The sequence below is a fragment of the Calidris pugnax genome, unplaced genomic scaffold, assembly GCF_001431845.1.
Source record: "Calidris pugnax isolate Ruff unplaced genomic scaffold, ASM143184v1 scaffold103, whole genome shotgun sequence".
In the NCBI taxonomy this organism is placed as follows: Eukaryota; Metazoa; Chordata; class Aves; order Charadriiformes; family Scolopacidae; genus Calidris; species Calidris pugnax.
The window spans coordinates 15,688,932-15,701,244 of record NW_015090990.1 but is presented as its reverse complement, the minus strand read 5'-3'; the positions used below and the strand labels follow the sequence as shown (position 1 = coordinate 15,701,244).

General features: G+C 37.5%; 1 protein-coding gene across 1 annotated transcript in view; it reads right to left on the bottom strand.

Annotated features, from left to right (window-relative positions):
* The window catches only part of MPP4 (membrane protein, palmitoylated 4), a 30,316-nt gene that overhangs the window by 16,150 nt on the left and 1,853 nt on the right, over positions 1–12,313 (bottom strand). Inside the window, exons 2-7 of the mRNA XM_014954384.1 lie at positions 6,422–6,535; positions 4,217–4,338; positions 3,220–3,297; positions 2,438–2,518; positions 1,747–1,878; positions 999–1,080 (exon numbers count right to left, since the gene is read on the bottom strand). Of these exons, the coding sequence (XP_014809870.1) occupies positions 999–1,080; positions 1,747–1,878; positions 2,438–2,518; positions 3,220–3,297; positions 4,217–4,338; positions 6,422–6,455 (529 nt within the window). The 5' untranslated portion in view covers positions 6,456–6,535. The remainder of the gene's footprint in view (positions 1–998; positions 1,081–1,746; positions 1,879–2,437; positions 2,519–3,219; positions 3,298–4,216; positions 4,339–6,421; positions 6,536–12,313) is intronic.

The window sequence follows — 12,313 nt, the reverse complement described above, 5'->3', positions numbered from 1 at the left end:
ATAGGACTGCAGACTTCTGTGGTTCACAAGAAGCTTGCATGCTGCAGTTTTCTTATTTCCTCCCACCTCTCACATACAACGTGTTTACAGTCTATTGATTATTTGCCTTAAAAGCAGCAGAAACATTTAAATATAGCTCAATTTCCCAAAGTAATTTCTGAACCTATTCTAGCTAAACCTGTATTAACAGACCATTAGACTTGGAATCAGACCCTTAAAAATTCCAGGTGCAGTGGGAGGCCTTGGAACTCCTCTCTGTCCTTTACAAAGTCTTTACAGTATTGTTTACTTTTATGTTTTCCTTCAGCTCCATTAAAACATTCATTGCTCTAGGAACTTCATCAGGTTTTGTCTACAGCTTGAGTTTTCTTCTCTATACAAAGGCCAGAAAATACTTAGAAGGAGGTGTTTTATAATGATTACAGTTCAATTTTACTTCTGATGCATTGCATTTTAGTTATGTTACATTTCCCAAGCAACATGAAACACATTCATTCTAGAATGACAAAGCAGTAGCATTCCCAAGGAAACTCACTGGAAGATTGCTTAGCAACTAATGCTAAGCATTAGTTTTATTAGACTAAAGTGTTTAGTAGTGCCAAGAAGTATTACTACATACTCCTTTATCTTATAGAAGCAGAGACTACTGATGTTTTCCATTTCTCCATTAAGGAATCAGCTGCTGGTATTCATACCACACTGCAGTTTGGGATATTCTTGATCAATCTCATGGTAAATTTATCCAGGTGTTGGTGCCAAGAATACATAATGAAAACTGGATTTGTACCTCAGCTCAGTCTCAAACATAGCACATTCATATGAAAATTAATGAAACCAGAATCAAAGTCACTGCAACGTATCACTATTTACAGTGCTGTCCAATGTACACATCTTGTTGCTCTATAATGGAAGACTAATTGTAGAAGTGAAGCTATTATCTTAAGATATCTTACTTTAAGTTCCATTTTTTGTATTATTTTGTTTCAAATTATACATACCACTTCTGTCTGCTAGCCCACCATGGATCACACGGGCAACCGTTATGTCACCTGTTATCTCGTGGCGTTTAATGGTGGCACCCTGGCAAATAAAAATAAAGAAAAAACACATGATCACTGAAGAATGTCCCCCTCTGCCCCAGTAAGTTTCCTCTCACATCACAAGTTGGATCTTCGCAATGACAAAAAGGCACTGGAAGACACAGCCTTTTTAACACACACAGATAGTACTAATAACGATACATTATTGCTATAAGTCCTTCAATATCTTCAATGTCCATCATACTGAAATAGCAAAGATTTCCTACAGTCAGTCAAAGAGGTTATCTCAAATATTACAGCTATCTTTTCCTACAACAAATTAGCTGAGCTATATGATGCTTTCCGCTTACAAGCACAAATGATTTCTAAAGAACCTTTCAGAGTCTGTCCTCCCTTTCTTAGTATTTTGGCCAAGTGAATAACTCTCAATCCAATTTACATTTTCATTATATGAGATAGAAACATCTGCCAAATGTTCAAACCCTGAGCAGAAAAGGCACTCAGCAACCTGCTGTAGTTGCACCCGCACTGAGCAGGGCTACACGGTCTCCTAAGGGCCTCAGCAAGTCTTGTTGATTCTATAAAAATTAGACAAGAATGCACACAATCTCTGTGACATTTCTGGAAAGAAACAAGTATGCATACAATGCATTATCAATGCTTGTGTAAGTTAAAATAATTCAACAGACATCAAAAGTTCCCTCACCAGAGGCTGGTTGTTTTTCACTAAGCAGACAATCCTCATAGCTTCCTCATTTTCAGGGATGTTGTCTGGCAGTGGTGGAAGGGTTGGTTCAAAATCTTTCTGGGCCACAGTATCATGAGCAGAGAGCAAGGCCTGTTACAAACAAAAACAAGGAAACTAACCAACCCATAAGCAAAGATCACACTATAGAACAGCTTTAAACACTGACTGGTCAGAAAACAAAAATCAGCAAATAAGTTCCTATGTAAACATAGATCCCTTTCACACACTGACATTTTTCTTCTTTCCACGTGGAAACTCAATCTGTGAAATAAAATTTTCAGAACAGTTCCTCTCTGCTTCTGGAAAACTTACAAAAAAAGAAACATTTCTATTTGCAGCTGTAGGGTAAAAAATGCAGGCTTTGCAATTAGAAGGAAAAATTAGTTTTATATGTCTGCATCAACCACTCAGAATGTAACTTTGTAAGAAACATCTCTCTCAAACATAGCCCTTAAATAAAATGCAGCCCACTGCAGGTACTTCAGGTACACAATCCACATCTGATTTCACAACTAGGTTAGTTAATGACTAGGAAACTATGTTTCTTCTGGCTCTTTTGCCAGTTCTTGTGAACAGCTGGCCAGCTGTTTCCATTCCCACTGCAGACAGCTCTATGGGCAAACTTTCTCTTTCCGTAGGCAGGACTTGCCTTGAAGTGTGGAGCTCGCAGTAGTCGTCTTAGCTCTTTGATCTCTCCAGACTGAGGAGCTTCACGCAGTAACTCCACCACCTGATAAATGTAAGAGAAAGCACAGACTGGTTCTGGAGGACAGTTAATTTAAAAAGCTCTAAATTGAATTTAGAGGATATGGTATGGTAAAAGCGTTCAGCCCCCCAAGTTATATGACTTGGAGAATATCCATAGGGTTTGCTCTAGAACTGGACGACATGACCACAGCTGTGCAACACTCAGCCAGGCTTAATTTATTCAGACACAGAACCATGTGCTTTAAATTTGTTTTTTCTCCTACGCCTCAATCAGTTTCATCACTAGTGTCAGTTTCTCCACTTAGTCATCAACTATCCCACTAATTCAGAAAATTAAGAATTTATAAGCTATTATGATTAGAAAAAAAACAAAAAGCTTTTCAGAATCCTCATGTCAGACTGCTTGATTGTAGCCGTAACACTGAACCACACAGTTACATGGGAAGAAAAAATATATGGCCAGTGGTTAAAATAAATAATTTTTGTATTCATCCCACTGGCCAGGGCTCGTGCAGTCTAGTGATCACAGCTGTATGCATTTCTCACCTCCCCCAACTCCATACATAAGAGTTATCAAGTAGTTTGCCAAATGCGTGATGAGGGAATATTTCAAGTTTATACCGTGTACTCAGACCTGAGTCACAAAACAAATACCAGAAGACTCGTATCTGCAGCGAGGCTGGCCAATTTGGTACGAGTAAATAACGCAATACACAGCCTTACCTCACGAGCCAATGCACGTGCCTGCAGCGTGACAGGAGCTGGTCTTTTTCCGAGGTACTGTTGGAGGCATTCATAAATCTATGGCATGCCACGACAGACAAGACAGTGAATGATGATATGATCTGTTCACATCATTATATAGATACGTACACAACACACAATGGACAATATGGTATTTCTAAGAAATTGTCAGTCCAAATAGAGCCAAAGAACTTGCAATCTCAATCTTTAATGTCTATATGCATCTGGAATCAAGTCTGTAATTCATTGTCTTTCATGTTATCATCCAGCTAGGCAGTTATGCTCTAGTTCTAAATTTTCCAATAAGAAAAGCTGATTATACAGGACAATAGCTTGATAGCATCAGTTCTCTGACTTGATTCCTTCCCCTAGTTGCAAAGTTGCCCTTTGTTAATCAAATTAACAAAGTAACTTAAAGTAAATTTAACTTAAAATAAAATAAATCACAAAATGGCCTTATGGACATTCTTATCCACTGCAAGTTTTTCTTCTTGTTAGAGGAAAAGCAGAATTTGTACAGAATTTGTCTCAGATACAGTTCTGCTCAAGACAGTAACACCATCTGTTCCATAACAACATGAAGTCATCAACTACACATTAGATCAGTGTAGGCAAAACCAAAAAATATAATTTCACAAGCATTCATGCCAAACGGTGGGATGCATAGCCATACAGAGATTTAAGAATAGAAAAGACAAGACGGTTCAGCAGCGCTGGTTCAGCCTTTCTCCATCTGCCTGGCCTTAATACGCACGTGTAAAGTAGGACATTACGAAAGAGAATACCTTTTTTTTTTTTCTTTAAAGCAAAAGTGGTTTTGTTCATCTTCATTGCTGATATTAGGAGTGACATTAGGACTATTGGTACTTAGCATAAATAAGCATTTATTGTCCTGATACGGCAAAAATAAAGTAGCTGTCCCCCTACAGGTTGCCCTCTAGGAAACTTTTGCCTTCATAGGTGAATATTACTTTACCTTTAAAAGTGCTTGCAGCCAGCGAGATCTGAGCAGGTCATATAACATGCCAACACCATTGACATCTCTTTTACAGAGCAAACTCAGTTCTTGTAGCACTAGAGTCAGAACATGAGACACACCTGAGCCCAAGAAACAGAAAAGCGCAAGACATTTCAGTACAAATAGAAGACCAGCCAAAGCCAAACGGTGACCCAGGCCTTTGCAAAGCACCTTTCCTCAGTTTACACTTCCAAGAAATGTACCCATTTCCTGTCTGCTCTGCTTGTTTCCTGCAATCAACTCTGTTGCAGAAGAGTTTTATTTTATTGTGTTATTAACCAACAGGGTTAGGTCAATACTAGCAATTTTCAACTGACCTGTGAGAAAAACACACAGGGAACCTCACACATATCAGTCTGGGTTCAAGCTTGTACCTCTCACTGAGAAGAGGTAAACATAAGAAGTTGTCTAGTTCATTCTATAGGATTTTCTTTTGGATAACCCACTGTTTGGGCCAGAAAGCGTCTGTTTTTCTCCACTCTTGACAAGTGCAAACATTTTGCAGAATATCACTAATGAAAATGCAAAATCCTGCCAAATGCATACCATTGCCACAGACACCCACAACATGTCCCAGGAAAGGGGAAGAACCATTCCTACTACAGGAATAGCATTCTAATACAGTGGAAAACTGAAAAATCCAACGTCTTTCTAAAATCTCAAGGAGGCAGAAACTAAGAGGTAACAAATAGATAAGATGTTTCACAAAGCCAGGCCTAGATACAAACTGGAATTTTGTGAGTGCATGGAATTTAATTTTACCTCAGAAATGACAACATACCAGAAATGACATTTCTGGTATGTAGCACTCTTCCCAAGAAATACAAGGTTTATAACAGCACTAATACAATACCATGTCAAATGCTAGGAGTTGGATTCATTAAGCTACACGGGTTCTTAAAAGGCCCTTAAGAGTTGGGTGCCTGCCTCCCACTGAATGTCAAAGGAAATTTTGTTCTCAACTCTCGTGTATTTTGGTAAGCACAAGCTGTCTCTTTGCTTTTTAGTGCCAACACAATCACACACTAGGATTTTAACTGGAGACTTTCCTTTATATTTATTTGCTTGTGACATTAAACTTGGCATGTTTCATTGAGTAGTATTGTAATACAAGAAAAATGTTGAAATAAAACCAAGACACTAAGAGCTTCTAAAGTTACAGCAGCCAAAGTCAAAACAATAATTTCTTAAAACTAAAGCAAACCCAGAATAGCTGAGTATACTCCACTGCAGGCAATATCATCAGCTGCTATCATCCAGTCACCACAATTAACCTAAACCTGGAAGCCCTTCTTTACTGATTTATCTCCTGAGAACCATGTTTGTAGCCACTGGCAGTTAATTGTTTCTTGTATCAGCTCTAGACCTCGATGTTACTAACACTTACATGAGATCTATCTTCAACTTTAGTTTCACTGAAGTATTTTCTTTATGCATGAATTTATGCAGGTACTTGCCTGCTAGGTTTCTGCAGATGGGACTTTTGCCTCAATCATCAGACAGAATTATTGAGTATCCAAACTGGGAAAACCTGGAAACGTACCTCATTATCAAAAGCACCATTTCCTTCTGGAAAGCAGAAAGCTAAGCACTTACAAAAATTATAAACTCAGTGAACCCTGACTGTGAGGCCCATAGGGAAAAACACAAGTTAAAGGGATTTTCTTCTACAGGAACTTCCTAGTGCCTAATAGAACCTTACCTTTGGTAGAGACAATTTTTAAAATAATTTCCTTGTTACTAGTTGCCTCTTTGAGATTATTTGTACTGTCTGTCTCCTGGAATGCTATTCCCTATATTAAACTGGGCTCAAATAGACCAAAATGTTCCATGCAGAAGCACAAACCTTCAAACAATAGTGAGTCATTTCCTTAAGCAAAAAAACCCCCTTCTTGCAGTTACTAGTAAATCTTGATACAGCTGCAGAGACACTGGACTTTATAAGCCAGAAACAAACAGCAGGTAGTCTCTCCTGATGCTTTCTAAATTAACTGCATACCACCATTAAACATCAAGAATCATTCCAGTTATTAAGTAGTAATACTTCTAGACATGTTCATCTCTCTTGTGAGTCAATTGAAGAAGAATTACAGGGACCAGGGAATAAATCTTTTTGTCAGTTTTATTTCTCTTTAAAAAAAGAGATGTAAAAGTAATGAGTACCATTATCTTGGCTGCAGACTGTTGGCACCTCCATCTCTTCTTTTATTCAAGGAGATTCCACCCACTTCTTTAAGTACTGCATTCACACCAAGCAGGCTTCACAAAGATGCTGAACTAGGGGAAAGAGCACACTCTCATCAGAATACCAACACGTATTTTAGATTGATAAGAACGCAGAATTTAAAAGAAGGGAGAAAATATTCCTATCGGAAACGCACAACAGGTTGCAAGTTAAATACATGAGTCCCACCTGTAAATTCAGTTACCCACCAGCATCCAAAATGCAGGCAGATAAACCTCAACTGCAATATGACATTTTATTTCCTTCATGGAATTGTCATTAGCTTCCTTCATTAAGCTATCTAAAATAACATGCTGTTTGTACATCTTCTGTTCCAAAACTTTTAAAGTGCACTACCATGGAAATCTGTAATTTTTTCCAAAGACTTTTAAAGCTTCTTTTACATAAATATAGCTTGGAAAATAATCACATATTACATTTAATTCCTCTTGCTATTGACAAAAATTTTAAAATTGAAAGACACTAGAGTTTCTACTGAATTTTCATTGAGCAAGGACATAATTAAAAAAAAAAAAAAAAAGAGGGATCCCTGGTTTTATCACTGTTAGGTCTTTGAAGGATTTGTTCCACAAGGAGTTTGTAGTTTCCTCTATGTCCTCACAGAATTAGAGCACAAAGAAACCTCAAACCCAAATAAAAATGCCCATATCTTACCTTACTGGTATCATCTCTTGGGCAATTTATAATTGGTTGCTACTTTTAGAGATCAAGTCAAAAAAGTTATTTGCTAATCTATAAAAAACCTACTCAGTATATACTACCTTACTATTTTTTTCTTTAAATTTTAAAATAGGAATTTTTAAGTAATGCAGGAAGCTAACACTTAACGCTAATTAATCTGTAGGTATGTCGCACTGATCCTTTCACATATAAAAATAAGCCTTCTAAAATTTTCTTCCAAATTCCTTCCTTCCCTTAAACTTCTGTGACAACCTGTCACTACTTGTTATGTTCCCTTAGACTAAAAATGGAGGAAGGTCTCCAATCTACCGCTAAGAGGGAACACGCACAGCAAGATTGCTTCAGAGAATTCTCAGAACTCTTCTCTGCAAACAAGTATGGAAATTCCCCAGAGAACATCGTATGGTGCATTTATAGCCCAAAGCATCAGGAATCCATATAGAAAAGATCTGAAGTAATTCAGAATCTTCATGACATCCTAATTGGTCTAACTTCAAATCACATTTGATACAAGATTGAAGATATCGTCCTGATTACCAGTATTGTAAGATTAAAGAGGTACATATTTGAAGTGGTCACGCAAGAGATGACTCAGAGTACAAGTTAAACAGACTGTACCATCAGATACCTGAGCACTCCAGCCAATAGGAACCACAGTGTGATATTGTATGTACAGTGAATGTCTTATCAAATTCTGTTAAATATACAGTAGTTTATGTGCTGGATTAGTAAAGCAAAAAGGCAGCCATTTTCCTCTAGATTGTTCTGTGGACAGAAAACATCAAAGGTACAAGAGGAAAAGTATTATCTTGATCTGCTTACAAAAGCAGAAGGCATTACTGTCACTTTTACTGCACTTCTTAATACTTATTTTTAGAACATGCTTCCTCTCTCTCCCGTTAAATCATAAAACTGCTTGCAAACGGCAGCAGAAATTAAGGGTGGAAAAATCAAAGTTATGAGATTATGATTCAATTTATGTTCATTATGTTTTATTACTGAGTATTGGTAATTCATTTCAAGTTATCTCTACAGGATACTTCGTGATATATCTTATCAAAATTCTAATCCAAAGGTGGCTTTTAAAATTATGATTTCTTCTTTCAAACACTAACAAAAATATAGTTTGATTCTCCCCCAATACTCAATGCAACATTTCTGTTTCAGTGTTACATTACACCGCACAATCATTTTTCCACTGGGAACAACTATTTTTCATATTTTATGAATGTAACACTTAATCCTTCTACCACACAGCCACTGGGAACTGGGGTTTGAGCTGCAATTACTTCATTTTTTTAATAGTCTGAATTCTGTTCCTTTAAGAGCCTTCCCCTTTGTTAAGCTTTGCTGATCTGCCTAATGATGGACTTAAAGCAGGCCATATAAATCTAGTCATGAATACCTGTTTCTTAATTACTGAAGACATTAGGAGTAGGACAGAAGTCTTTACTATGGGATGGTATAAACATGGAAAGAGGAATCCCTATGTTGCAAAGCACACTGGTTTTCACTTAACAACAGCAATATGTAAACACAACTAACCCTCAGCTTGGTTGATCTCTGCTCCCCCCTCCCTCACTTTTTTGGAAACGAAGAGTCTGTAGCTCCAGATTCAGTTCTAGAGGCATTTACAAAGACATGGTACTCACTCTGTGAGCTATGTCCAAAAAGGAAACTTCTTCTGACAGCTCATCCCATAAACTGCATTTCAGAAGCCTCATTTCCTAGTATTATTGCTAATTCTAAAGCTTTTCTAGCTTTTATAACTATGTTTTTTCAGATTTTTCAAGAACTAAAAGCAGACCCTGCTGACTTATGTTGGTTCCCATATACAATGGCTGTTTACTTTGCTTTATATAATCTACACAGACATCCAACAGCATACTCCCAATTAAAAATCCTGATTACGGTTTTCTGGTAAAGGATGTTTGAAGACAAAAGAAAAAAGCATGTCCAAACATTTCAGATGGACTATAAGGAAGACAACTTCTGATCTATATGTTATATTTCACATAATGGAAGTCCAGATTTAAAAATCTCAACACATATATTCCTCAAAAAAAACCCCCCAAAACCAGCTCAACTTTTTTTTGCTCAAAAAAGAATAAATTCGTAAAATCCCTGTTATAATATAGCTGGGCTTTCTGGGATAACTCCCTTAAACCTAGCTGAATTTGTTTGGCCAGCTCACATCTATAAATATTTTCTGGTTGTCATCTGTGATCAACTTTACTTGTTACTACGCATCTGTTAGCAGATGTATGATTTTATAGCAGTTGGTTCACTCAAAGCACGTGCAACTTTTATCTACAAGGATACTCTGCCACCCAGAAGGCTCCCAACGCATTGTACGTACAGGACCTTCCCATTCAACAAAGCCCCATTCTCCCCAGAACAAAACTCCAGTTACTTCAAGTCTAGATCTGGCTTTTCCTATGTTCTGTCCTATTCAGCAACGCCCTTTTACGTAGGGTGGGACCCTGCAAATACATACAAGGAAACATGTGAAAGACAATAAATATTTCCAAAAGCTATTTGGTTTAACTAGTTAAAAGAAAGTTTAGAAGACACTTCAGCCTCAAAATAGTCAAGCAAAGCTCCTCAATTTTTTTGTAGAAGACTCCTCAGATGCATACCAAAAACTGAAATTCTTGTGATAACTGTAGTGAAATTATCATAATCTTAGAACCTGTTTTGTTCAAGTAGTGTTGTCTACCAAACCAGCATGTCACCATACTGACAATTAGCATTGCTTATATTCTATTACAAAACAGAGATGTTTAAAGGAAAAAAGAGAAAAACTGTCTCCAGTACAGCCTTAGGAATACCTTAACCAACGTCTCTTTTAGCCTTTGGGAGCTGGATCATATTTATTTCTTCTTAGCTAGGATAGATCCTTCCACAGCACAGTGACTCAGAGTGGAAAAGAAGTAAACAAAAGCAAGTCAACCTGTTGCTGTTAAAGAAAGAATATTCTAAAATCTTCAACTGAACAGTTATTTAATTTTTAAATACTCCCCTGAAAATCATCCTGCAAATAGAGACAAAGAAGAACATTTCTGGAGATGCTAAAATACTTCCAATTCTGCTAAATACTGACCAATATTGTTACCCCTTTAAAATACTCATGAGATTAATGTTTTTTTTCTCCATGAAGCCTTGTAGCTTCTAGTATCACTACTGCTTCTGTAGAGAACAGATGCGGGATTAACTTGAGTGTATTTAGAAGTTCTAGACACACTCTTTGTCTTGAAGGTTGACCTCAGATTTCAGAAAATACCTGGGAAAGCTGCTGAATGCTGATTGCTTGCCTTTTTGGGTGAAATCCTCAGGCATAGCTATCAGAGAGCTGCTAGGGTTAATAATAAACACAGAGTTAGTGATCCTTCCATGCATTGTTGCCTTTTTAAGCTATGGAGTTTATGCTCATACTGACAGAAGCAGCATTTGAACATGAAAATCTGTCAAGTGCTTAACAAACACTGCTCACCTCATTCATAAACTAGTAGCTGTGTCATATTTTCACACAACCAAAGGAAAGCCGCTTCCAACTGTGAAGTCTGGTTTCAGCAGCTGTCAGCAATAGATGATGAGTAAGTCCTTAGCAGAAGAGAGCAAGAATAATATCTTGCTTCTGTGCAGTTCTTTAGAAAAAGACCTCCTGAATTGCTTGCTTAAGGACAAAGGTCAGAGTTCAAACAAACTTACAACTACTACTGTGCCTTCATTTCCTGAGACTTCTATCTACATAGACTATAAGGCCGGAGCTCAGGGTCTCCTCATCCCAGGGATCTAAATACATTAGATGGAAGTTCTTACTAAAAGGCTTACTTGACTAATCTCCCAGCCAGTGTAAGGTCCTCCCCATTCACATGTATTGCACACAATTACAGATGCTCATTAATAGAAGGCATTTCTCTTTGCCTGCGGTTAGGGACAGAACTGGATACCTGTGTGTGCCAGAATTCAGAGCCAAAAGGAGTCTGTCCCCTCATGTCTACAAACATCAGCCGTGCCAAACTTGGGCTACAGAGCTTACTTGCTTAAGCAGTAGAATATGGAATTCCTTGAGCCTATTTGTCAGACAGACCAGAAGGTGTTATGGATAGAAGGCTAGAGTTGCAAGGGAACCCAAGCCCTGTGTTTAATACAGTTCTCAGAATTGTCTTTAAATGGACAATTTTGGATGCTGTCAAGCCTCTAAAGGGGACAACACCAGAGAACCTGACATTTAGAACAGCAACCCTCCTGCTGTTACAAGCTTCTTTGGTTAAGATGCTCAACTAGGTTATTGAGAATTTTTAACATAGAAAACTACTCATATCTTTAAATTTATCAAAATTAATGATTTGGCATATCAAAGACTAGGAATTAGCTTGAGTGCAGGGAACACTGAGGAAGCTTTTGTTGCAAATTAAGTCACTATAAATCAGCAAAGTCAGTAAGTAAAAAATGGTAATAAGAGACATTCACCATGTCCCAAATTACATGTGCTATTCAGGACTTTTTTGTTCTGTATTAAATAAACTTAATTAGGCTAGTCTCATCACTGAAGTCTGTCAAATTCTTTTTCTAGTCAGTGTAAAAAAAAAATCTTGCTTTTCGTATACTTTTTGAGACTTGGAAGTATTTTCATTAAGAAAGTGACTCTAAATATTAGGGGAATAAATGAACACATTTCTAAGCAAAGGTTGAGACGTACCCTTTGAAACTGTATATCCTTATCTTGACCAAAGAGCCACTTATTGCAAGTCTGAGGTAGTACAAGTTAAAAAAAAGACTGAATAAATGTCATGTTCATGTAAGGCATTTTGGGACATTTAGATAATCACTCCTGCATACCTAAGGTTGCTGATGGAACAAATTCTGCTATTACTCTTTGTAATCAGATATATTCAGTGATGATTCATTCTGCTCCTGCTGAAACAAAAGCTTACGGCTCCAGTGGTGGTGCCAGTATCTTATTTACATGGGGGTAAACGCCACTAAGGCGCCGCTTTCTAAAAGAGCAACGCATTCCGAGAAGAACACTTGGGTGCAGGGTGCTGTAGTCACATGAGGCAACCAGCTTTACTTCCAGCTAGTTACTGCCAACAGCTTGGGCTTACTAAAAAAAAAAAAAAAAA